General features: G+C 40.8%; 1 protein-coding gene across 1 annotated transcript in view; it reads left to right on the forward strand.

Annotated features, from left to right (window-relative positions):
* LOC121458947 (guanine nucleotide-binding protein G(i) subunit alpha-1) overlaps nucleotides 1-25,907 on the forward strand; it is an 84,548-nt gene that overhangs the window by 41,706 nt on the left and 16,935 nt on the right. The window contains exons 2-5 of the mRNA XM_041668382.1: nucleotides 9,822-9,864; nucleotides 9,953-10,094; nucleotides 22,957-23,114; nucleotides 24,533-24,661. Coding sequence (XP_041524316.1) covers nucleotides 9,822-9,864; nucleotides 9,953-10,094; nucleotides 22,957-23,114; nucleotides 24,533-24,661 — 472 coding nt within the window. The remainder of the gene's footprint in view (nucleotides 1-9,821; nucleotides 9,865-9,952; nucleotides 10,095-22,956; nucleotides 23,115-24,532; nucleotides 24,662-25,907) is intronic.

Here is a 25,907-nt window from a genome sequence, read left to right on the forward strand (position 1 = left end):
TGCTCTATTTCCTTATAAGTTTCTCTTATATATTTATATTCCCTTATATATTTAGAAATATATAATACATATATTTATAAATAGTTTTAATATATGATACATATATTTATAAATAGTTTTATTTTTTTGTTTATATCTTTTTCACAATGAGTTCTTATAATTCTTCTGTTTAAACCAATGCTTGGGATACAGTATATTAAATAAATGTATCATTTGGAGTCCTGGGCTATTTCTGGGAAGTAGTTGATAATCTACACTGCCAAAGATTCTTCCTTTTTTTTAAAAAAAAAGGGGGGGATTTATTTTGTGTGACTAAGTGTCTGCGTGTGTGTGGTGTCTGTGTACCACATACTGTGCCTGGTCTGCAGGCCAGAAGAGAACATCTGTACTGGAATTACAGATAGATGTGTGCCAACCTTTGGGTCATGGAAACTGAACCAAGCACTCTGAAAATGTTACAAGTGCTTCTAACCATTGATCCATCACTCTACCCTCACCCCAGAATTTCTTATCAGCTGCTGCACTTTGTTAATGTTGGAATTTTTTATTATCAATTAATATTTCATGACTTAGTAAAAAGCCATTTTTTAAATCTTTATTCTTTATGAACATTTCCCTATTATGTAGTTGTGTTACTCTTTTAACTTTTACTTAGGTTCTGACCAATGAAAAAAAAATAAGTCTTCCTGGAAGTCAAGTTCTTATATCTGAGAAACTTAACCAAAGAAGACGCTTATGGTACCCCAGAGTCATGTGGTAGACTTCCGGTCATTCAGAGACCAGGTCCTGGCATCTTACTGCTCCTTTATCTCCTGGGCATTGCCTTAATCCACACTGTAGAACAAGTCCATAGGAATAGGTCTCCTCATATAGAAGGGTAAGAATTAGAAGCCACATGGCCCCTTTTGCTTTGTATGGGTGTGACTTGGGCTTTGCTGACAAATTTAGTGACATGACATCCTTCTAGCAGCAGGAGAGCATGAGGGACACAGCTGTCCAATCACAGACATGTTCCCGACTTTATATTTTGCATTGCTAGCACCAAACTCAGGCCTTTGAGCTTGCAAAGGAAGCATTGTTCCGGGCTGCCCTTCAACACTGCCCAGCTACTGCCTGAATAGAAGGGAGAGGGAACCTCTTCCCGTGGGCAGCCAGACTCAGGCTGCCACCATGATCTTCATTTTTTCTCCCACAAACATTTGCCTCCTCCCACAATCCACGTATCTGCTCTGTTTTCTTATATTTCATGGGATGTTTCTTCTCTCCCTCTGGACCAGTTCATTATAATCTATTGCGTTGCTGTTGTGTGTTAAATACAGCAGTGTGCAGTAGGCTCTCACGATGGTGAAAAACATGGGTTCTCTTTATTTTGGGAGTGTAGTGAGTTAGGCAAAGATGACATTACATCACCAGAGTGATACTGGGTGTGGGACATTCTAGGATACTATTTCATAGATGTTCATAGGACCTTTGTTCTTTCCTGCTGTGCTCTTCCTGGTACTAACAGTACCCCAGCTATAATGGGTCAGAATGTTGGTCAGCAGAGGGAATTAAGTCAGTGACATCAGATTGCAGTAGTAATTACTGTATTCCGCAGCCTGCACCTTCTGATTAAAAGAGAAAAATGAGAGTTAAGAGTCATTCTCTGTTAACTATTTATTCTTAATTGCACGCATCTCTACAACTATCGGGTTGGTATTGTTTTGTTCAGGATCCAGCTCTATAGCCCAGGTTGTCCTTGAACTCCTCACTTTCTTGCCTGGACTGCTGGAATTACTAGTGCAGGTCCCCGGGCTCACTTCATTAATGTTCTATAGAACTAGATCAGAAGCACCCCCAAAGTGCCTCTGCAGTGTCCCTACGTGTAATGATGCTCCCGGGAAAGCAGACGTGTAACTGAATCGTGAAAGGGACTCACCTTGCTTTTGTTGGAAACCGTTTTTACTTGCCAGGCTGCAAAATTATAGTCCTTCTGACTTGGGGCTCTGACCTTAGTGTTTAAGTCCAGGGAAAACACTGAACAGTACAGTGAGGAATAACATTTAACCTTTTAAGACAGAAAACTACTTGTCTCCTGCATGGGACTTGTAGCCCCCTCTCCCCGAACACATTTTCTGATGAAATTATGTATAATAAAATAGGATTAAAATTTTTCATAATGAAATACATCAGCATCCAATTCTGTGTAAATCAGTGAGCCAATTTCTAGAACAGACATGCATAAAAACACCCACTTCAAAGACTACAAGATAAACTGATGGATGTTACTGACCAAAAAATATGAATAGTTCATAGAAATGATTTAGGATTCTGTGTTCTAACCAACTTTAAGACATTATCAGAGTAAATATGATCTACGTGTATTGTACCTATACAAGAAATTACCAGTGGGTAAGTACAGAGAAGCCTCTCATCATAAAATTTTGATACCGAATCAAAAACCACCAGTTATCAAGAAATGATGTACTAATGCCCTCCCCTTTCTAACTACATAACTTGTGAAACTGAGTTTTCCTTGTGCATTTCTTCAACCAAAGAAATATATTAAATGCGCAAATAATTATGAAAATCCAGATGTCTTTTGCTAAGAAATTTACCCATGGGTAAATTTCTATATCTACTTTATAGACTATATTCATTTTCAATAGCAAGTGTGGATACCAAGTTAGACTTATCCTTGGTGACACACTAGGGTGATAGGATTCCTGATTTGTCTGATCGGTCGTGATGGTGATGAATTAACTCCAGTTTATAAGCATATGCAGAGCCAGATGTGGAGGCAACCTGTGTTTCCAGCCCATGCTAAACCACAGCAGGAACATCAGGGGTTCAAGGCTAGCTATGACTCTCTAGGGAGTGTGAGGCCGGTGAAGACTATAGGTGACCTGTCTTAGCATCCACTCCCACCCCCCGAAGCATAAACAAATCAGATAAGTGAATCTTTTCCTTCTCACAACTTGTTGGGACTCTTTTGGCTGTTTTTTTATTTTTTTCTGGTTCCGGCCACCATTTGATCATGCAAAGTGATTTTAGTGTGTTCAATTTTGTATCACTCTTTTAGTACCTTGATATTTGGAGCTAATCTCAATGTCAAGGCAATGGGAGGAACCTGATTTGCACCTGTATCTTGGGGAGGGAGATAGTCCTGTACCCAGAGAGATTTCTTTTTGGTTGCATGTAGTCATTAGTTTGTCTACTTTGTCTAAGACCTGCAAACCTAAGAAGCTTCAGGCCTAGTAGTATACACTGGTCTAGCTCAAAATACATAATTCCATCTTTGGAGGTTGCTGGTTAGGTAATTGACAACTAAACCAACTACAGTGCATAGTATATGATGCTTGCTAAGAAAACATAAGGTCTGGAGAGATGGCTCAGTGGTTAAGAGCACTACCCGTTCTTCCCAAGGTCCTGAGTTCAATTCCCAGGAGTCACATGGTGGCTCACAACCATCTGTAATGAGATCTGGTACCCCCATTAGGAAGAGACCTGGTCAGTCGTCCTCATCAACGTAGATCATGAAACCCAATATGGACAAGTTCAACAGAACCACCATATACGGGCTGCCCGTTCATGCCTCAGCATTGCCAGTGTGTGCTTCAAATTCGAATTCAAGAAGATATAACCGCAAACTGTGATAGAGACCTTGGTATTGTTTGTCTCTCACGGAGCCATGAAAGTGACTCAGAATGGGGTAGAATAAGCTGTTATTATTGCTGTCCAAAAAGAACCGCTGGATTAAAACTCCCTGCAGACACTCGCAGAAGGGCGCCTGTAGCATCTAGTCCTCCATTCTTCTTCACCATAGTTTGGCCCGCCTGTGGTGTGTTTCCCAGCAATGCCCGGGATGGGCAGCGTGCAGCACAGTTCTCCTTAATGCTCTCCTCTCTCTCTGGGGTTCCCTAGCCAGCACATCGACTTTTTCTCTTTCCTTCCATACACTCTTCTTTCACAGTTCTAGAGGCTGGAGCTCCAAGGTTGAGGTGTTGGTAGGATCACTTTCTCCCTCTTTTATGACATGCGATATACATGTGTATTTGAAATAGATGTGAAGGTGTATGCTTACAGTGTATAACTGCTATGTTTAGTACATATGTGTATGTGTGCTTAAACCAATCTAATTGTCTTATCCATCACGATATACCTACCGTTTTTTTTTTTTGTGTGCTGAAGATATTTAAAATCTGCTGCCAACAAATTTCAAGTACTCACATAAGCACATGAAGCGCGAGCGCACATGGGCACACACACACGCACACAAACACACACACACACACACACACACACACACACACACGGGCATGCCCATCATCATCATGTGTTCTCGAACCACTTCCGTTAGATTCATAGGCTGTCTGAACTGTGGGACTAGTGCTGTAGTGAGCATGTGGATAACTCAGAGCCAGGCTGATTTTGCTTCCTGTATACTCGTTCTTCATGGTGAATAATTTTATGTTAATTGAAGAAAATAGATTCCTTTTGAGGTCTTAAGTTTTTGGGGTTACAGTCATCAAATTGTCCTTTATCTTAGATGATCAGGCGCGTTGTAAATATAAGTTAAATACATTTGGAGCTCTTAGAGCAAAGTAGAAAAGATTATAGATTATTTCAACTGTTGAGGAATTACAATTTATAACAAAATCACACAGCCCAGAAACCTTCCTTACGTAGTAGAGTATGTTTATTATTGAATAACCATTAAAGTGATAGTCAAGGTGTATTATTATAGAGCCTGCTAAGAGATTGTGTAGTCGAGCTGAGGATGAGGGTTTGAGTTGAGCAGTAACCGAGTCTTCAGGCAGGAGAACTAGACCTTCCTCCACTAGCACACAATCCCTCCTAACTGTGCTTATGTTCAAGGAATTTGGGTCACATAGTTATTGACTACGGACTTCCTACATTTGCTTAAGTTTTCCCATTCACTGCCCTCCCTCACCCTAGCTGTCCTCAGTGTATTCTCAGTGACCCCACTGATGGGCTGCCATGTTGGTGGGACCTCCTATTGCAAGGCCTTCCCTCTGTGTCCTGGGGCTCCTGCATTGTGGATGTTGCTCTTCTAGCATCTGTTTCTGGAGTCATTTTCTGCTAAGCTCCATTTCACACACATGCTGCGCCCAGCATGGGCTCTCAGAGGTGCAATGTTCTGCCAGTCATTTCCTCCTAAAAGGAGGCCCCGGGGGAAGGGGAGGGTTCCCCTCAATGCCTCCACTTTTAGCTCTGTGGGCCCATCATGACCTGTGCATGTCTGTACATATCCTCAGTCCCCTAGGAGTCACTGCCCCTTCTCTGTCTCCTCTCAAGTCTCACATCACTGTGACCAGAGAGTCACCTTGAGCTTCTGGGCTTATGACCCCAATGCCTTCACGCCTGAGACTTTTCTGTCCGATGTGTTGAACGTGAGCCTTTCATGTTCTCATTGAAGCTGCACTTGGTAGGGTCTGTGCAACTGTTTTTTCTTGTCTCACTCTGGATGTAAGTGGAAAGTAATAGCCTCCTGGCGGAGTACTTCTGGGGACAGCAGGCTTTTCCTTCTGTCACTTTACAGGTTTTGATGTTTGATTTTTAATGTTGCTTCCTGTTGCCCTCTTAAACACGACTGTTCTGACTGAGGTTTGCAGAGAACAGCCTTTCGTGATGTTAGGAGGCAGGATATCACGATTTGGAATGCTGAAATTGCAACAGGAAGGATTTATAATTTTCATGCTAATATTTTCTTAGCATGGAAGCAAGAATTGAAAACTAACTACATACATTGCTAAGTGTTAAAAAAATTTTTTCAGGGTTTATGCCTCTAGATACCTATTGTCCAGAGATTTGTCACCAGTGGAAAGAGGAGATGCCTGGTTAATAAGATGGCCACTTCTACTCTTCAACCCTACAGGCTTGAACAGGCGTCAACAGGAGCAAGAGGTTGAGTGCTCCTTACAGAATAAGCCAAGTACCCCATGTCACCAATTATTTTCAGAGAGTGAAAAAATGGTTTAGAATTTCAAGATAATCTTAGCATTAAAATAATTACCTCCATTGTAAGGTTTGAAAGTTATAGCCAGGTGGTGGTGGCACATACTTGGTAGGTAGAGGCAGGTGGATCTCCAAGTTGAGCCCAGCCTGGTCTACAGAGTAAGTTCCAGGACAGCCAAGGCTACACAGAGAACCCTATCTTAAAAGACAAAACAAAACAAAGTAAGCAAAAGTAAACCCTAATCTTTGTAAACATAGTCAGCTGAGAACAGTCTCATCCAGTCCTCTGACTTTCTCTTCAGCAAGGATGTCAGACCTCACTGGCTTCTCTAGCTCGGAATGGTCTCACTAACAGCACAGGTGAGGGGACCTGTGGGCTTGCCCTGTGTCCTGATGGACCCTATGTTTTGACGTGTTCTACCACGGCATGCCACACTGCTCTCAGCTCCTGCACTATTCTAAATGCAGAATTAGAGACTGCCCTCCTGGGGACTGGCTACCCTGTACCACTTAGGGGACCCAGCCCTGGTTTAGAGAAATGTGTGTGCCACAATGCCTGCAATTGTGCCTTTCACAGAGCCAAGCCACTGTCACCGAGAGCAAATGATGGGTTGTTTATCTTGGAATTGTTTTTTTTTTATGGGCAGATGCCACGAAAGATTAAGACTGTCTGTAGAGAAAGAATAGCCCTATTGTTTATTCAATGCCTGCTTTTCTATTTGACATGAGGGTTCCTTGAATATCAAACACTTAGTAAACTTAGTCAGTTTCTTCTTAAGCTGTTTCAAACAGGTCATTTAACTACAGCTTGTTTTCAGATGCCCCCTGTGTGAGTGTGTGTGTGTGTGTGTGTGTGTGTGTGTGTGTGTATACATGTGTGTTCTATGTCTGTCAGTCACTCCAGGAGGAAAAGACAAAGGCAATGCTGAAGTTTAGCATCTATGAGTTCTAAAATCTTCAACATAACAGCTTTCTTCCCTTCTGGTTGGCTGACTGTGTGGTGACAGGTGCTGAGAATCCCAGTAGAATCAGATGCAGGAAGGCAGCAAGTTATCACCTGTGGAATCTGGCGGGGCTGGCAGTGGAGATAAGTATGGTTGATAGAAGATCACAGATGGCCAGAGGAAGCAGAACAGGTTTGGTGGGTGTGGAGCAGGGGAGATAGTGTTTGAAGAATTGTAATGGGATTAGCCCTGGGCATTCTCCTGTCTATGCTCTTCAGTAATGATGAGCAGAAAACACCATGGGGACAACCCTAGGAAAACAGGAGAATGAGGTGCATAAAAGCACATGACCCAGAATCTTTCTCAAACAGGAACTAAGTTCTTCTGTACACATGGTTATGCCAAAGAGGGCACACGTGTGTGCAGTTGTCAGCTCTCCCTGTGCCCTGTGCTCAGATCTTCTCAACACATAGAGAGTGTAATTGGTCTTGTGTCAGATAGTAAGAGCAGCTCTTGCTGAGTGGGATGAGAATGAAGGGGAACCCCGTTTCCTTGCTAATATTTATGTGGTAGTACCGCATAAAGCTAGGGTTTGGTTCCTAAGGAAACCTTTTGCATGTAGCAAGTGGTCAGGGGGACAGGTTAGAGAATGGCTCCTGGGTTTGTGACCTCCTTGAAAGGAAGAGGGAAAAAGCACTGTCTGGCATAACCTTGCTGCCTAGCGATTGGCAGGCAGTGCAGAGCCCTTTCTATTGACATTTACTCTTTAAAATTTCCTCATGTAGCTTCTTTAATTTTTTCTGGATTTTTAAATTCTGTTTTATGTGTGTGAGTGTTTTGCCTGCATATATGTATATGTACTATGTGTGTGCCTGATACCCACAGAGGTCTGAAGACTGTGTCAAATCTCCTGTAACTGTGGTTATGGATGGCTGTAAAGTCACCATGTGGGTGCTAAGATGCAGGGTCTTTAGCAAGAGCAACAAGTTCTCTTAAGTGCTGAACCATCTCTACAGTTCCTGGAGACTGTGGCTATCATGGATATGGATGCCCCTTCCTCCATGGATCCCCTTCCTGATCCTCCATCCCTTCCCTCATCTTCTAAATCTCCTCCTCCCTCCCCTTCCTCATCCTCTATCCCTATCACCTATTATCCCCTTTCCCCTCTTCTTTCTTATTCTAGATTTATTTATTTTGTATACATTAATGTTCTGCCTGTATGTGTATGTACCATGTATATGCTTGTCACCTGTGTATATCAGAAAAGGGCATCAAGTCTACTGGCATTGGAGTTAGGGTTGTTGTGATCTGCCATGTGTGTGCTGCAAATCAAACCTGAGAGGGCTCCTAATTGCTAACCCATTTCCATGGCTCTCTGGATTTTTTAAAATATCAATTTTTATTTTGTGTATATGAGTCTTTTGCCTACATGTGTGAATATGTACCACATACATGCCTTGTGCCTGCAGAGACAAGAAGAGAATGTTGAATACCCTGGAAGTGGAATTACAGGTGGTTGTGAGCTCTCTAATGTGGGTACTAGGAACAAAACCTGGGTCTCTGTAAGATCAGCAAGTACTTCTAACTACTGAGCCATCGCTCCAGTCCCTCAAGTGGCTTCTTACACCAGTGTCTTTCTACTTCAAAGTAGCCAAAAGTTACTGTTAAGATATTTGTCCAACAGTTGAAATACCTACCAATGTGTAAAACCATGATCAAAACAATTTATAATACTTCAATTTTCAATCAGAGCTGATTTATTTTTATTTTCATAGTTTTGGTTTTGTGATATAGAGGCTCACTAGCTATCTTGAAACTCACTAGGTAGCCAAGGGTCACTTTAAACTGTGTCATTCTTCTGACTCAGAAATGTTGGGTTATAGCTGTGAGCTATCATGCCCAGCCAAAGACTGATGTGAGATTCTATTCTATATACCATTGGTTAATAAAGAACCTGCTTTGGGTCTATCAAAGGACAGAATAGAGTAAGGTAGGAATTCCAAGCCAAGACAGGGAAGAAATTAGGTGGAGTCACTGAGAACCCATGTAGCTCCTGAAGGAGACAAATGCCTAGGAACTTTACTCCATATGCCATAGCCACATAGTGATTCCCAGATTAATAGAAATGGGTTAATTTAAGATGTAAGAGCTAGCTAGCATGACGCCTAATTATTGCCCAAGCAGTGTTTTAATTAATACAGTCTTTGTGATTATTTTGGGTCTGGGCAGCTGGGAATGAACGACCAGTCTCTGCCTACAAAAGACTGAATACTTCTAATGTTTTAGAGAATATATAATACCAGAAACATTTTTTTCAGCCGAGTATATTGTCATTGAAAGGCTTATTATGAAGTAATAGAAAATAGACTTAAATTTGAGTATTTTTATGCTGGCAGGAAAAGTTAATTTTAAATTGTACTGTTTTATAATGTATTAAGATGTGCAACATACTGTTAAGAGATCTCTCTATAGTAAAGTGGTTACTGTCATAAAAAGTTAATACTAACCATTTCACACAATTACCCATTTTTCCTCCAGTGGTAAGAATGGCTGAATCTATTTACTTAGCAAAATCCTGAATACAGGGCTGAATATTGTTTAGTGGTAGAGCATTTACATGCCTTGAATATGTGAGGCCTGAGGATTGATCTCTAGCACCACAAGAAAGAATGGGAAGGAAGAGGTCAGGAAAGAAGAATGTTAGTTCTGAGACCACTTCCTATTGACTGTGTGATGCACCTTATACCTTTGGTCTTTGTACTTCTTCATCCTCCATAGTTTGTATTTTGCTGTAATATCATACAACATTCAATATAAGTGACAAAGAGGGTGTTGCCCACGCATGTGTGTGTGTGCACTGGGAGCTGGAGATACTTAAGTGATGATACTGAATGAGAAAATCCTTATTTTATTTTCCAGGTGCTGGCGAATCCGGGAAAAGTACGATTGTGAAGCAAATGAAGTAAGTAGATGGAGGTATTAGACATGTTTGTACATCTCTGAGTGACTTCTGTACAGGAAGTAAGCCTGTTTTCCTCTGCTCTCCTCAGAATCATCCACGAAGCTGGTTACTCAGAAGAAGAGTGTAAACAGTACAAGGCCGTGGTCTACAGTAACACCATCCAGTCCATCATTGCCATCATCAGGGCCATGGGGAGGTTGAAGATAGACTTCGGAGACTCTGCTCGGGCAGTAAGTCAGTGGCTTTGTTGGAGCTGGTCTGAGGACTATCTTGTTGGTAAAGCATGAGACTCTGAGTCTCATGGTGGTGGGTTTGGGCACCACGTTGTGGGCCATTATGTCTGGGACCAGCCTGGACATAAACCATTTCTTATATCAGAGTGGAGATGTGGGAATGAAAACACAACTCACTCAACTATTTTGGGAGGAAGTTTTGGTGATCCTTGAAGAAATCCTGAGTTCACATCCTAAAAATCACCCACATTTATTATCCAAACAACTTGTACTTCAAAATGTAAATTGAGGGGGGGAGATTCTTTAGCATTCTGTTTCCTAGGTAGCAAGGGGAAAGACTTAGGTCATGTCTATAGCTATGCTTGTTTTGTCACGGCCATGTGATGGAGGAAGGTCATTGGTTAAATAAAAAGAAACTGCTTGGCCCTCATAGGTTAGAAGATAGGTGGGAGGAGTAAACAGAACAGAACGCTGGGAGGAAGAGGAAGTGAGCTCAGTCTCCACGGCTCTCCTCTCGGGAGCAGACGCCTCAGAGACACGCCATGCTCCGCTCCTGGGCAGACACATGCCATGAAGCAAGCCGCCAGGTTAGACATGCTGAATCTTTCCCGGTAAGACCGGTGCTCACAGATTATTAGAGATGGGTTGATCGGGATGTGAGAATTAGCCTGTAAGGGCTAGGGCTAAAGGGCCAAGCAGTGTTTAAATGAATACAGTTTGTGTGTTGTTATTTTGGAGCATAAGCTAGCCAGGCTGCCGGGGTGCTGGGGACGCAGCCCCGCCGCTCATAATACTACAGCCATGCACAGGCCCATTTTGTCACATAAAAAATCACCTCTTCCCCAGCCAACCTCCTAAATTACAATAGAAGGAGCAGAACGACATTAGCATATCCTGACTACTTGCTTTAGATGGCATCAGGTTCTTTCAGTATCAAAAGGCTAGGCGACCACCTTCTGTGTGGCAGGTGCAAACTGTGCCTTGTAGCTCTCTCAACATTCCCTGACCACAAGACAATGTAGGAATATGGGCCTATATAATATAATTCAGCCCCTACAGGGATAGTTCTGTAGCTGCATAACTGAGGCCAGACAGCTACTGGGGAGGCTTTACACAAGAAGTCAAAAGGACAGGCGTGAGTCATGGAGCCTTGGAAGTCAGTACAAGAAGAGCACAGATGTGTACTCTTTAGCCTTGCTGCTGTTTCTCCTGGCTTATCCAGACTGTCCAGGAATCACTGAAGTATTTTCTACACATCAGGTACATTAGAGTCTTAGGACCCTTTTGTCAATCCTACAAAACACCTGAGCAAACCCACATAAAGTGGGGACAAATTGCTTTTGGCTCACATCTTCAAAGGTTTCAGTCCATGGTTGGCTGGTTCCACGGCTGTGGTCTTCAGCCAGGCTGAAACAGCAGGGTGGGGAATGTGTGATGGAACGGTGGGTCACATCATGGTAGACAGGAAGTAGACAGAGACAGGAAGTAGACAGAGACAGGAAGTAGACAGAGACAGGAAGTAGACAGAGACAGGAAGTAGACAGAGACAGGAAGTAGACAGAGACAGGAAGTAGACAGAGACAGGAAGTAGACAGAGACAGGAAGTAGACAGAAACAGGAAGTAGACAGAGACAGGAAGGGGCCAGGGACACGATGTGACCTGAATCCGCCAGCCAGGCCCCAGTTCTAATTGCCCGTTGACCTCTGAAATTGCCAGTGGTTTGATTTACTGATGATGTTATCACTCACCCCACCACCAATTCAGACATTTCTCAATCGCCCGTGAGCCAGGGCTACACATTTAATACACGGACATTAGCAACCCTGTTATATCCAGACCACGACATGTTAGATGCTTCTGTGTCCAGTACTCATTCTGTGCCGTCACCACAACGAAACTCTCAAGAGATAATTAGCTTAAAAAGACGGAAGATTTATTTTGACCCACGAGTTTAGATATTTCAGTCTAGCACTGGGGAGGCTGAGGCTGGAGGACTGCTGCAATGACCTCCAAGCTGGACCACTTGGGTTAGCCTGGGCTACACAGCAGGAAAACAAGACATTTGAGCACTGAAATGATTTAGTGATTTGTTCTTGGGCCTAGACTAAAACAATGATAACTGAACTTTGAATAATGGGATCACTCTGAGATTGCTTATCTTTGGAACAGAAAAATACTGGCTACTTAAAGATATGAATCAGAGTTTCAGAGCTCAACAGGACTTCAGCAGACAAGCCAGTGCCTGGTAGAGCAGCCGGGAGGCAGGAGGTTACATGGCAGGACTGCCACAGGCTCTGAGGGCAGTAGGCACAGTGTTGGTCCAGGTGCTGGGCTGGACTCCCTCCTTTGAACCCCAACGTGCTTTCGGTTTGGTGGAAAAGGGCCTGGGCCATTCCACAGGGCACATTTTTCTCCTTCTTTCTCTCCATTTGAGACTTCATCTGTCTGGTTCAGGGTTGTTACTTGTCTTTTTGTCCATGTACCACTGAATGGAAAGTCTGCCATTTTTGCCCCATGGATGAACCTCAACAATATTATGAAAGATGAAAAAGTACTGTCTGGTTTTACATATATGATAATCAAAACTAAATATAGAAGTCAAGTATCAAAGAGAAAAGCAAGCAATTGTTAGTAGGGGTTTAGGGTAGAGTGGAAGGAAATGAAGGTGTGTGGTTGGAAGTCTGCAAAGTAGCAGACATATAAGGCAAAGAAATATAGAGAGAAAATGTCCAGTTTGGGGGCTTTGGTCATGATCATTTTAAATAATGTATTTTTCATTTATTCAATACATTCAGGACATTTGTTAGTGGAATAAATGATAAATGCATATATTACAGAGTGAATGATTAGTAGATGAGATAAGATATTATCAACTCTTATTTTGGGAAAGAAAATTTAGAAGAATATTATGAATTCTTAAAAATTATTTTGAGATGTTCTTGGAAATATCAGCAACAGTACCTTTTTAATCTCCGTTTAAAAGAATGGCACAGATGGAGTCCACATTGAGATTAAGGAGAAAAAGTAAACAGAAATCATACTTTATACCAATTCCAATTATGGCAATTTAAAACTTAGCAAATTCATTTCTGTAAGTGAGATCTAGTGCCTCATGCTTCTTATCCTAGCACTTGGGAGAACTGAGGAAGGAGAATTGTCATAACTTTGAGCTCAGAAACCTACATCGTAAGTTCCAGACTAATCTGGGTTGCAAAGAGAAACCTCATCTTTGAAAACCAAACCAAACTCAGCAACAATCCACACTCACCGCACTGTGAAGCAGATCTTCCTGTGGTTGCAAGAAAAGATGCTTCAAACCTCTGCTGGGAGAGCAGGCAGGGGCAATGCAGGCAACTTCATGAGAAGGCATTTGATTTTCATGCGTTTCTCTGTAGGAATTCTTTTTTTTTTTTCAAACTCTTTTTTTTTTTTTTAATACGCTTTTTTGCTTAGCCTTAGCTCTGGTTTATGGCTGTCTCCCGCAGCTGTGGGACCTGTGTGTGCATCCACTCTGCTCAGCTCCCTACTGCACCCAGCAGTTGTTCCTTTCTGCTCTCCGTCCATTATCTCTGATGCTCACAGCCTTCCTCGGTTACCGCTTCACACACAGGGTGTGTTCTCCCAGGGTCTATCGCCGTTCCAGCTGTCCTGTATTTCAGGCTGCCTTGCGTCTGCATAGAATTTAAACCACTGCAAGGCCCTTGCAACTGCTCTCAGGGCTATAAAGATGAATTAAATAGAGCCACCCCTGAGGACGACACACCTGAGCTGAATATTGTACCCTGAGTCAGACGTTTATAGAGAAAAATGAAGAAAAGACAGTCTACAACCAAGGAATAGTGTATTCAAAGGCACTTTGAAAATTCCCTTTTCAGAAGTAGCCATCCCCGCCGGGCGGTGGTGGCGCACGCCTTTAATCCCAGCACTTGGGAGGCAGAGGCAGGCGAATCTCTGTGAGTTCGAGACCAGCCTGGTCTACAAGAGCTAGTTCCAGGACAGGCTCCAAAACCACAGAGAAACCCTGTCTCGAAAAAAAAAAAAAAAAACGAAAAGAAAAAAAGAAAAAAAAAACAGAAGTAGCCATCCCTGTGAATGTTATAAGGTAAGAGAAAAATAGATGTTAATTCTGCTAAGGACCACAGATCTGCTTCACACGTGAAGGCAGAGTGGATAATCCTCGGTAGCAAGACCTTCGTCTCTGTTTGTTTTCTGAGGGCCACACTGACTTAAATTTTACCAGTGTTCTAATTTTGAGCAGCTTACAAATGGGGAAGATTATCAGGGTCACCTTTTCATTTTTCTCTGGCATTGATCAAAGATGAGAATGTTTTATATTATTTTATTTGTGTCTCCACCATGGATTCCTCTAAATGTTCTCATTTTTGTTAAATTGGTTGTTTTTGCAGCAGGTTTCTTTTAATATTAGAGCCATTCACCCTTCATCTGTTGGAAATATTTTCTTCTTTTTTAAAGATTTTTGTTTGCTTGCTTGGTTTTTTTTGTTTGTTTGTTGGCAATTAATTCTAACAATCCTGTCTTGCTCTTGATATAAAGACAATATTCCCAATTACTCTGATTACTGCTGTTCTTGTTTAGCCAGGGTCTCATGTATCCTAGAATGACATCAAATCCAATGTAGATCTTAAGATGGTCTTAAAATTGAGAGTGTGTGTTTGTGCATGTGTGTGTGGTGTGTGTTCCCATGTGTGTGTGTGTATGTGTGCAACTGTGTGTGTTCCTGTGCATTTTGTGTCCAAAAAGAAGTCCACGTCCTCTTTTGTCTCCCCTATTGTTCTCACTTTATTTTTTGGTACAGAAGCTCCCACTGAACCTGGAGTTTATTAATTCAGCCTGGTTGGCTATCCAGGGCGTTCCAGGACTCCTCCCATCTCAGTCTCCCCAAACTAGGATTAGAGATGCCATGCCTGGCTTCTTACCTGGGTGATGGAGACCCGAGTTAGGTACACATGCTTGTGTGTAGGCTCTTACTGTTTGACCCATCCTCTCAACCTGAAAATTACAAGTTCTATGATACCACATGTTTGTATCCACCTACTTGCGGGTGTTTCCTATTAAATAAGGTCTAAAAATGTCATATGATTTGACTCCTGCCTGACGTCCATTCACCAATGACTTGGGAATACTACTTTTAACAGTCAGTTGGTTGTGAGTATAGATTCTTCTTTCCCCCTGCTGATGTAACTTTGTTTCTTTCCCAGACAAGCCACCAATTATGTCACTCAATGCCTCTAATCTTGTTTTATTATATTGGAATGGGAAAAAATAAGAACATCTACCTCATAGGATTTTTAAAAAGATAACATCAGAACTGATTGTTTATAACATTCTTTGGACATAGCGGATCTCAATGAATTGTTAATTTTGATATCTATAATTGTACTGATATTGTTGACAGATTCACAGGGTGTTAGTTTGCTTTGCTTCACAGATGGATTGGCACCTAGTAGGTTTGATCACACTGCCTCATTCATTTCTCAGACATTAAGACCAGTATGCATTTCGGTTTCAAATGGACTTGAGAATTAATTTTCTCTAATTCTGTTGAAATGAAACAAATGCTAAAAAAGCCTGCTTGTTTTTGTTGGGAGTATATCTTTTTAATTAAATAATGAATTAGAGTATAATTACATGATTTCCCTTTCCCTCTCTGCCCTCCCTTATTCCCTAATTCAGGACTCCTTTTTTAACCATGTTGTTACATATACACATAAATGAATAAACATATATTTATTATATAAATAATATGTATTCATATATAACATGGGGTAAGAGGGCTATGCTTATGGGAGATAATCTCACCCTCTCTCAGCCATTGTTCATTGCTTATCACTCCTCATCTAGGAGTGGGGCCCCGTGAGATTTCCCCCATCTGCATTGAGATTATATCTTAATATGCAGTTTGCTTCTTGAGAAGTGAGGGGAAAAGGAATAGACTTTTCAGAAGTTATGACCAATGTATGGTAATTTCTACAAATAGCAGGTTTGTACACAGTATATACATTGGCTATTTTAGACAAGGTCAGGCATGTTCAGACTGATATGACCACAGCTCACATTATATATTTTAATTGTGAAAAATTATTGTTGGTGGATGTTTCTTTCCCACCAACAGCTCCCAAATAAATACAGAGAGGCTTAATATTAATTATAAATGCTCTACCAATAGCTCAGGCTTGTTCTAGCTAACTAGATTTTAATTTAGCCCATATTTATCTATGATCTTTCCCATGGCTTGGAACCTTTCCTCAGTATGGCATGTCCATTCCATTTTGCTTTTCTTTGTGTATCCTCGCTACTCCAGACTCTGCCTTTCTTCTTCCCAGCATCCATTTAATCTGGATCTCCCGCCCAATCTCTTCCTGCCCAGCTATAGGCCAGTCAGTTCTTTATTAACCCTTGAAAGTAATACATATTCACAGTGTTCAGAAGGATTATTCCACAGCAAATAATTCTCAAGATTGACATAGTACAGTTAAATTTATGGCTGCCGTCTCTTTAAATCTTTCTCAGAGTGAGGGTGGTCCATCTATGCATACTGAAGCATTGATAATTTAGATTATTATGTGGTAGGAAGCTTTGTGTAGAACTGTTAACACATAATAGGCCCTTGTTACTCTAATTAGAGCAATGGTCTAGCCTACAGTAAAATACACAGAATGAGGCCAGGCAGAAAGCATGTTTATATGGATTCATAGTGATTGGCAGAGAATGTTTGCTAAGATAGCTTTGAAGATAGGAAGTTTTATTTATATATCATTGGACTTTATTTTTCTAGTAGTATTAGATCTGAAATAAATTGGTAATGAATCTAAACTATTATTACAGCTTTATTATTATATAGGATTTTATTATTATTTATATTATATTATTATGTATGTATTCTAGGATGTTTATTATTATAAAGGATTATTACATAGCTAATAATTTCACTCATGCCTTATGCTATGAGGAACCCTGAGCCTGCCCAAGGTCCACTAAGCATCTTCCTGACCAGCCTCAGTTTGCCCTAAGAAGATGGTCACTTTTCTCCTTGAATACTTGTGTGGTTTGTTTTCATCAGCTTGTTGCTTACTCTATGTCTGTCTGCCTGATTTGCAAGATGGCTGTTGAGGAATATTTAACAGTTCACCTTGGCAGCAATCTGAGTATAAATTGTGTGTGTGTGTGTGTGTGTGTGTGTGTGTGTGTATATATATATATATATATATATATATATATATATATATATATATATATATTTACCCAAGGCAGCCAAAGTTAAGGGAATTGCCTGCTTTGTGGTGGTTAGTGAGTCCTAGCTCAGTGTAATGCGAATTCTTTCAGGTGTGTGGTTTTCCACACCCTTACTTGCTATGTATTATTTTCTGTTGTGGCTTGTGCCCTGTTTGCTTACCCACTGTTTGCTGGTTTGTAAGTCCATTTGCATTAGCCTTTTGTTCCCCAATAGTAATTAGTAACTAGTTTCTTATGTTTTGTTTATTATCCTTCATCTCATTTTTTTTCATTATTTAAACTCCCTACAGTATTATTTCTGCTATGTTTTATATAGAACATCTTCAGTTGACCAAGGATTTACCAAATATTTATGCCCACTTTAAAGGTTCTGCAAGGCAGTGAATTTTGGTATCTTTGTTTGTTCCTTAGTCCCTCCGAAAACTTCTGTTGAATGAACACAATATTCCATATCTATGCTTCCATATTAATAACTTATTAGCTACTAGTATGGATAGTATAAGCTGTGTTTACTTTCCTATTTATAGCTTGTTACCTATCAGTGTTTGTAGAGAAGCACATACTTTTACAATGATTCATTCTATCATACAAGCTTATGTTGGTTATTTTATCTTCTTGGCTTGTATTAAATTCAGACTGTTCCACATACTGTAGGTTTTTAATAGCCAGTAATTTCTACTCTTTCTGAATCTCATTTCTTCAAAATGTCCCTGAGGCATTTTTCCTCGCTGGGCCTGCTGGATGAGCACCGGAGGTATTCGCAGTAGTGGTCCGCTTTATGTTAGAGCAGAGAGGTGAGGAGCTCAGAGTTGTGTGTGTTTCCATCTGAGGATGACGGGAAAATTTGAAGGGTAATGTGTTCTTCCAGCATAGGCTATGTCCTTGTGTCAGTTTATGTTTAATTATCATGTCTTTCTGGGTTTCTGTTGACTTCTGAACATCCACATGAAAAGCAAAAACGACAGTACATTTTATTTTTTATGAATTTGGATATATTTATTGTCATAAACATGAATAAAATTATTTTTGGTAATATCAGTAATTTCCTTTCCTAATACAATGAAGCTTATGATCCCTCATCAATTCACTGAAATTTAGCAAAAAATTTTGCCATCTTAAATGGAATTAAAATTAACTTACTTTTTATTTTTTTTTTAGACTTACCTCAAAATTTACCCTTTTAAATACTGTGGCGAAAGAAAATGACTGACGAATTTTTTGTCATTTTTACTTGTGATTGTAGAGAAAATATATTTAGTTTCATGCTCCTTAAAGCAACCCTTCATCATCTGAGGTTGCCACTGAGCCACAGAGTGTCAAACACACTGAAGCCTTTGTTTGCCCGATTAAGGTTCTTCAGAACTTTTTATTTATTATTTATTTATGAATATTTGTTATTCTTTGTGTATATGTGTATTGTTTGTATATATATTTATATGTGTATTGTTTATATATATTATTTGTATATATATGTGTGTATACATGTAGTGTATATACATATATATATATAGCAACATATTTATAGGAATGTAGTAGGTTACACATAAGCTATCATTGTGTGATTTCCAATATCACTGACAAATATTATAAATGATGTAAGCTCTGGGACAAGGGATGTCCATTCATATGTCAGACCTGATGGCCCAAAGTTATCCTTACAAGCTTCAGTTCAGAGCTATCACTGCTTTTCATCTAGTTTATCATATTGTTCACCTTGTATTTCAGACGGGTCTTTTGATGCTCGGTGTGCAAAGATTACTGGCATTTTGTCTTCTCTGTCATGATTACTTTAAAAGCCTCCCCTGGGGATTTCATATTTCAGATTGCTTTGACTACTAAAGAGTGTTTGAGCTTCTGAACGAATCCCGATGTGTTTGGCCCTGAGAGTGCATTGTTGCTGCTCTGTACCCAATAGGAAATATACACTTTTTGTGCCTTTTGTGATCCTTAGCATGTCAAAAGTGAACCATCCTGGTCCTTCAAAGTGTTCCCCATCCTGGATAGAGGCTTCTGAATCTTGTAGAGAATGAGATAGTTTCACATAAAATGCACAGCCCAGCCCAGTGTTTAGCTACCCCTGGCTAAGCCTGTGTCGTCTCCCTAATACAGTACTGAAGTGGCTTCTTTATGAACTCCAAAGCTCAGTTATGAGCTAGGATTTACCCTCTCAGATCACATTTCAATTGGCTTATTTCCATGTTCATGTCCATTCTGTCTTTAAAAAGAAAAATTAATTTGTTTAATATTTATTTCTATGTGTGTGGGCATTATATACATAAACTGTGCCCCACATGCTGCTTGCCGCGCTATCTAGTATGTGGAGTGTGGTCTGGTCTGGACACGGTAGGGAGACTGGAAATCAAACTAAGTCTAGCTCTGAGCTGTGCCCTCCAGCCCTTCTTTGCTTTCAGCACCATTTCAGGCTCCTGTAAACTGCTTCAGGCTTACCTCACTCCAGCCCTCTCTTCTGTGTCGCCGTGCCTTTTACCTATTACCGCATGTGTTCCTGTCGATGCCGACAAATGATTCTGAGTTTTGTTTTATGTACATTTTGCATATACTCCACTTGTTCCAGAGTGGAGTATAAACACTGTCATTGTCCTACAGTTTTGTTTTCTTGCTTTAGAGAAGAAAAGGACTTATTTTATTAGACAAATATTTTATATTTCTAGGCAATTATTTCAGACAATAAGGACTTGCTGATTGTTTTTTGTACTGATTTATGTGATTTGAGGCAAATCGCTTGGGTTGTGCAACACAGAAGGTTAGGTAGACATCTTCCTATAGTGCTTTCTGCTCAAATCCATTAGTTTTTCCTGTGACAGGGTTTCACTGTAATTTAGACTGACTTTGCACACACTATGCAACCCAGGCTGGCCTAGTACTGAAGATGCTCCTGTATCAGAAGCCTGAGTACCAGGACTACAGTTGTCCACCATCACACCATGCCAGGCTCTCAGTTACTTTAGGGGAAGAAGCTCCTTGACATTTTGTGAAGAAGAGAGTTTCCTTTTTCTTTTTTTTTTTAATGCTAGTTTTACTGTGTAGTTTGGGAGTTTGCAATTCGATGTTATGGAATCCACAGGATAATAGCGTAGTTACTACAGGAAAGTGAATTGACATGTCCAGTATCTCACATTTAGGGGAGTGGCTAACATGAGCTTAATTAACATAATCCTAATAAAATGCAACTTATATGTTTAGTTTAGGTGCTGTGCAATTGCTCCTCGTACTACCTAATCTCAAACCGCTTTTTGCTGCTTATCCTTTGAAGAACACTTCCTGTTGCTTCACCCACTTCCTTTCCTCTGGTGGGGGGGGGGCACATTTTAATTTTCTACCTCTGCACATTCGGCCAACATTTTCTTCTGACTTGGAGGATTCTGACTTAAGTCGAATAAGGCAGACATGGAAAGAAAGGGATCGCGTGGTCTCACTGACGTGTGCAGTCTAAAAACGGAAGAGACATTTGAGTGCCTCGGGAGGGAAGTGCAGTTTATAAATACAGCGTCTAAAGTTCCTTACGTGTTTTCTTTAGGGCCTCTTCCTAGAAAGTATGCAAGAAAGGGCCTCGACCCGATGATATAACCTGGAGGGTCTTGTTCTCTTCTGCCAAAGCTTCACAATCATTGACGAGAGATCGCATAATTGGAGTGCAGTTTTAAAAACTACTTAAGTATTTTTCTAAGCAAAATCACGTTTCCTGTGGTTCGGTAAATAAAATCGGCAGGTTGTTTGTGCATAGGTTATTACGTGGAAGGTGGGTGGCCTTATTGCTCCTGGAGCTAGGTCCAAGGTACCCAAGCGTGGCTGCAGTCTGAGGGACTGCTGTACTAAGGACGTGTGCATGTTGCTGGCTTGCACACAGTTCTCTTGTGGTTTACTAAGGAAGAAAACATATGCTTGGATAATGTGTTCCCATGCCGAGAAACTTAATTAGTTTCTATGATGAGTTCCAGCTGAAAAGAAAATGTTTCATGAATTAGCGGTAGGAGGAGTTTGTATCGTCAGCTTGTCTGTTCCACAAGCCTGTCTTGAGACATATTTCTTCCTTATACTTCGTCGTCTGTCTGTAAGACTCAGCTGCAATGCTTTCATCCCCCAGTAGTGGTGGGCGATTAGTTCAAGGAAGCCCAGCAAATACTAACATCTGAAGGTGATCAAGTTTATTTATAATTTGGCTTCCAGATGTGGTGGTCCCCTTCTGTAGTATCCATACTTGGCAGTGAGGCAGGAGCATCCCCAGTTCAAGGCTAGTCAGGACTGTGTAGTAAACACCTACTTTAGAAAAGCCAAAAGTGTATTTATATGTAATCTACAGAAATCCTACCTGTGTATATTAAATCATTTTTAGGTTGCTGTTAATAATAACCTGATCATATAGGCTAATAGATTTTATACAGCATTTTGCATAGAATAGTGATAAGAATAACAAAATATTAAAGCCTCTATACATCCCCAGTAGGTGCTTTTCAAATACCTTCAACCTGAAGATTGGAGAGCCAGATGTAGCTAGGAAGAATGGCCCTTGGGAATAGCAGTGTTTTTTTTCCACCCCCCACTAAACAAAACCACACATCTCAAGCTAAAAATAACCCGAGTAAAGTAGTAACTTGTGACACCAAGGTTTCCTTTTTAGACAGTTTCTCCCTAAAGTCTCCACTCTGCCACCAGGGATGGTAATTACTACCCACACTCGGAGCTCAGAACTTGAATATGTGTCTGGTCTTAGCAAAGATGTGCTACACTACAGCCCAGATGTGGAAGACTCCTTGAAACGGGAGCTTATTCTGCCTGGCGCATGGCTGTGTAAGGCAGCCTGGATCACACCCAGAGGCTCCTCCCCTGTTTCTCTTTGGCCACAGTGACTACGAGTGGTTGGTTATTTGTGGTTCGGTAACTGTTAGCAGCTTCATCTCCAACGCAGAACCAGGCCCCCTTTATATCCAGTCTTCTTTCTCTTAGAACTTGGTGTGTGTTGTCCTCACGTGGATTGTGGGTGTGTCTACTCCAAAGCCTGCAGATGTCTGTCCTTATGCCTGGGTTAACAGACCCTGCTCCTAGCTTCTCTCTCCCTGATTATCAGTATGTGTACATAGTGAGAATCTGTGAAACCATTGTTGCTTTCGCCACATTGATTTCTCTCTTCCCTGACAATATTTTGCATCTGTAAACTGTATCAAAATGCTAACACTTAATTAGATTGTGCTTTAGGTAGTCTTTAATGATGCTGTGCTTCTTTGATTAAAAGTCTCTGGAGAAGAATTACTTTCTGAATCATCCATCTTTTTTGTTTTAAATGAGCTTCAGTCGATAGCATTCTGTCAGTGGATAGCAGAGGTCTCTTCACAGGCCATGATTAGTTATTCTTATTGCTCCAGGTGCTTAAATAGCTGCCACCTGGACCACCAAGCAGAGTCTTGTGACATCTGTTTATCACTTTGTTTTGCATAAGCCAACTTTGCAAGTGGTGCTTTAGATAGAGAAACGTTGTGGCCCTTTATAAAAACTACGAAGGAAACTCACAATTGCATTTTTTCTTCTTGCTCATCTCTCCATCTGGATCTTTTAACTCTAACACCTCTGGTTCCGTCGAATGTGCAGGATGACGCTCGCCAACTCTTCGTGCTCGCTGGGGCTGCAGAAGAAGGCTTCATGACGGCAGAGCTTGCCGGAGTCATAAAGAGATTGTGGAAAGACAGCGGTGTGCAAGCCTGCTTCAACAGATCCCGGGAGTACCAGCTGAATGATTCTGCTGCATAGTAAGTAGCCATAGCTTAAACTCAAAACCCAGCTTTAATGAATCATCTTACAGCTTTAATGAATCATGCTAACAAATCCATCTCCAGGTCATTTGTTCTGGAGAACTGCCTGGCACATTCTTATACTCATGATTTCTGAGTGATAATATTTGAATGCTTTCTCTGTCATGTGTGTGTATATGTTTGTGGTAGCAATACTGCTATTACCCATGTTTCCGAAAAGCATCTTTCATGTTTAATCTCTAATTAGAACTGTATAGAAGAGGGTTTTCTCCAATTTACCTCCTAGAATGTCACTGAAACTTCAAAAACTCACTCTGCTTTTCTCAGAGGACTGATCTGGCTCTTATACACCCTCCTCCTCTTCCTAAGTTCTCCGTGCCTTAGAGAGGGTGGTGTCAATGTCTTGTTTAGGTTGGAGACCTCAGACATCTTTTCCTCTCTTCCTCTTAGACATCGTCAAGTCTCAATGTTCACCATCAATTACTGTAGAAAGAGGCTTCTCTGGTTAAGACTGAGAGTAGCTTTTGTCTGTGAGCATAAACATAGATATTTAGAAAGTAGCTTTATGTTATATCAATTTAGTAACTATAGTTGGGCCTACGACTTCCCCAGACAAAGGTTGTTAGTGGGATTCTCAGCTGTGGCGCAGGTCTGAAATAAGATCAGACAGCAGTTGATTACCTCTGTGAGAGCGGTGCCACTGTTGAAAGATGGGAACGTCTTGCTTGGCAGCTTGGATGTTTGAATCATAGGGTTCACCAGCCCTGTGGTGTCTTCTCTCCCTCAGCAGCTGCATAGCACCTTTGGGACACTTGCCTCCAGGGAAGAAATTGTTCTAACTTGCTTCTTCTATATCTTAAGCTGGAGTGTGTGGCACCTTTAACAGTAGTGTCTTATTCTTTAATTGTGATGGGCAACTAAGGCCACTGACAAGAGCCTATGTTGTTTTGGGGGACTCGATGTTTGTAGAGCTGTTGAATCTGAGAACAGAACAGTGAAATAGAGGGCTAGAAGGAAAGAACATCCCACCCAGTGTTTGCTGAGCTTGCTTATCACCGCCTCCACAATTAAGTCCTGTGAGGTCTTCAGCGGAGGCCAAAGTATAGACCCAAGCATGGCGTTATACAAAAAGTGTAAGTTAGAGTTTTAAGAAACAGCTCATGATGGTTTTCAGTTTAGGCATTTTTAAGCCACCTTCCTTTGAATTTCTATAACCAGAAAACAAATTTGAACAGGTACTAAAAGATTTGTGAGTAACTATGTGACATAGAGGCTTAAACTGGTTGTTTTATTGATCATAAAGACCCTTGAAGACTTCAGGGCACTGCATAACTAAACTATGCTGTAGTTATTGTTTTGAGCACTCTTATTTGGCTCTAGTCCCTCTTGACAATGTGGTTGTTATTTGTTTTCAGTTACTTGAATGACTTGGACAGAATAGCACAGCCAAATTATATCCCAACTCAGCAGGACGTCCTGAGAACCAGGGTGAAAACAACAGGAATTGTGGAGACCCATTTTACTTTTAAAGATCTTCATTTTAAGTGAGTAACTTTCAAATATATTGTTCATAAGCTTGGTTATAAAATGCATTGCTTTAGAAACAAAAGGCAAAGTAATAAATGTTTATGACATTTTTACTGTTGGGAATTTTTTTTTCAGAAGATTAGACAGATAATTGTATGGAAATGAGTGAGAACAACATTTTCAGAAGAATATTTTAACTTTTATTTAAGGAAAAATAACCAGACAAGTGCCCTTTGCCTGCCATTTTTCTGGTGCCCAAACCATAATAGTGTCTGGCTGTTTTGACTAAACAGAAGATGTGTCTTTAATATATGAGCATATGTCTAACGAGAGCATCACTGTGTGTCTTTAGGTAAAATGGGAAGCTTTAGTTATAGAATATGTGCTTACTTAGAAAACTGTTTCAAGAAAGGTGTTGTGTGAATTCTAATTTGTCTTATTACTTAAAACTTTTGAATCAGATATTAGGGGATCCATGCTGAAAGATCAGAGAAGTAAAGGAGCCAGATACTAGAGAGACCTTTACCAAATCTAGACCCAGGGTGGGCAAGATCTTGTCTCCGTGAAATCCTCAAACTGAGTTCTTAGACTGAGTGCACTGAGCTCCTGTCTCCTCCCACCTTACATTCCCCACTCCAACAAGTGATATCCCTTCCCTTCTCTACCTTCCTAGTGCTGGGATTAAAGGTGTGAGCCATCACCACCTGGCTCCATTTCTCTTTTAAAATGTTTCAATCTTGTGTAGCCCAGGGCCACCTTGAACTCATAGAGATCCATCTGCCTCTGCCACCCGAGTCCTGTGATTAAAGGTGTTTGCCACCACTGCCTGGCCTGTATGGCTAACTAGTGGCTCCCTCGTCACTCTGATCTTCAGGCAAGCTTTATTTGTTAGATCAGAAACAAAATATCACCACACAAAGGTGCCTTTTAATTTTTTCTTGAAAAATTTCATGAAGCAAACTGATATTTGAAGTCTGGTGGGGGGCAATGTTTGTTTCAAGTGTGTCCCAGTGTGAACCTACTGCATGTGAATAGTGGTACATAATGGAGCATTAGGAATGAAAGGGTATGGGGGATGTTCCTTCCATCTCCTTCCTTGGAATGAGCCAGTTTCAGAGGAAGGCAATGAATAATCATATAGACATTCATAAAACTGTATCTTCTAATAAATAATACTTTTCAAAAACATGAGAAAGACAGGGATTGAATCCCAGCCAAACCCAAATTTTAATTTGCCAGTCCACCTCCAGTCCTAAAGCCTCC

The sequence above is a fragment of the Microtus oregoni genome, unplaced genomic scaffold (assembly GCF_018167655.1).
Source record: "Microtus oregoni isolate MIOR12 unplaced genomic scaffold, Mior012 000018F_ref0000195, whole genome shotgun sequence".
Classification (NCBI taxonomy): Eukaryota; Metazoa; Chordata; class Mammalia; order Rodentia; family Cricetidae; genus Microtus; species Microtus oregoni.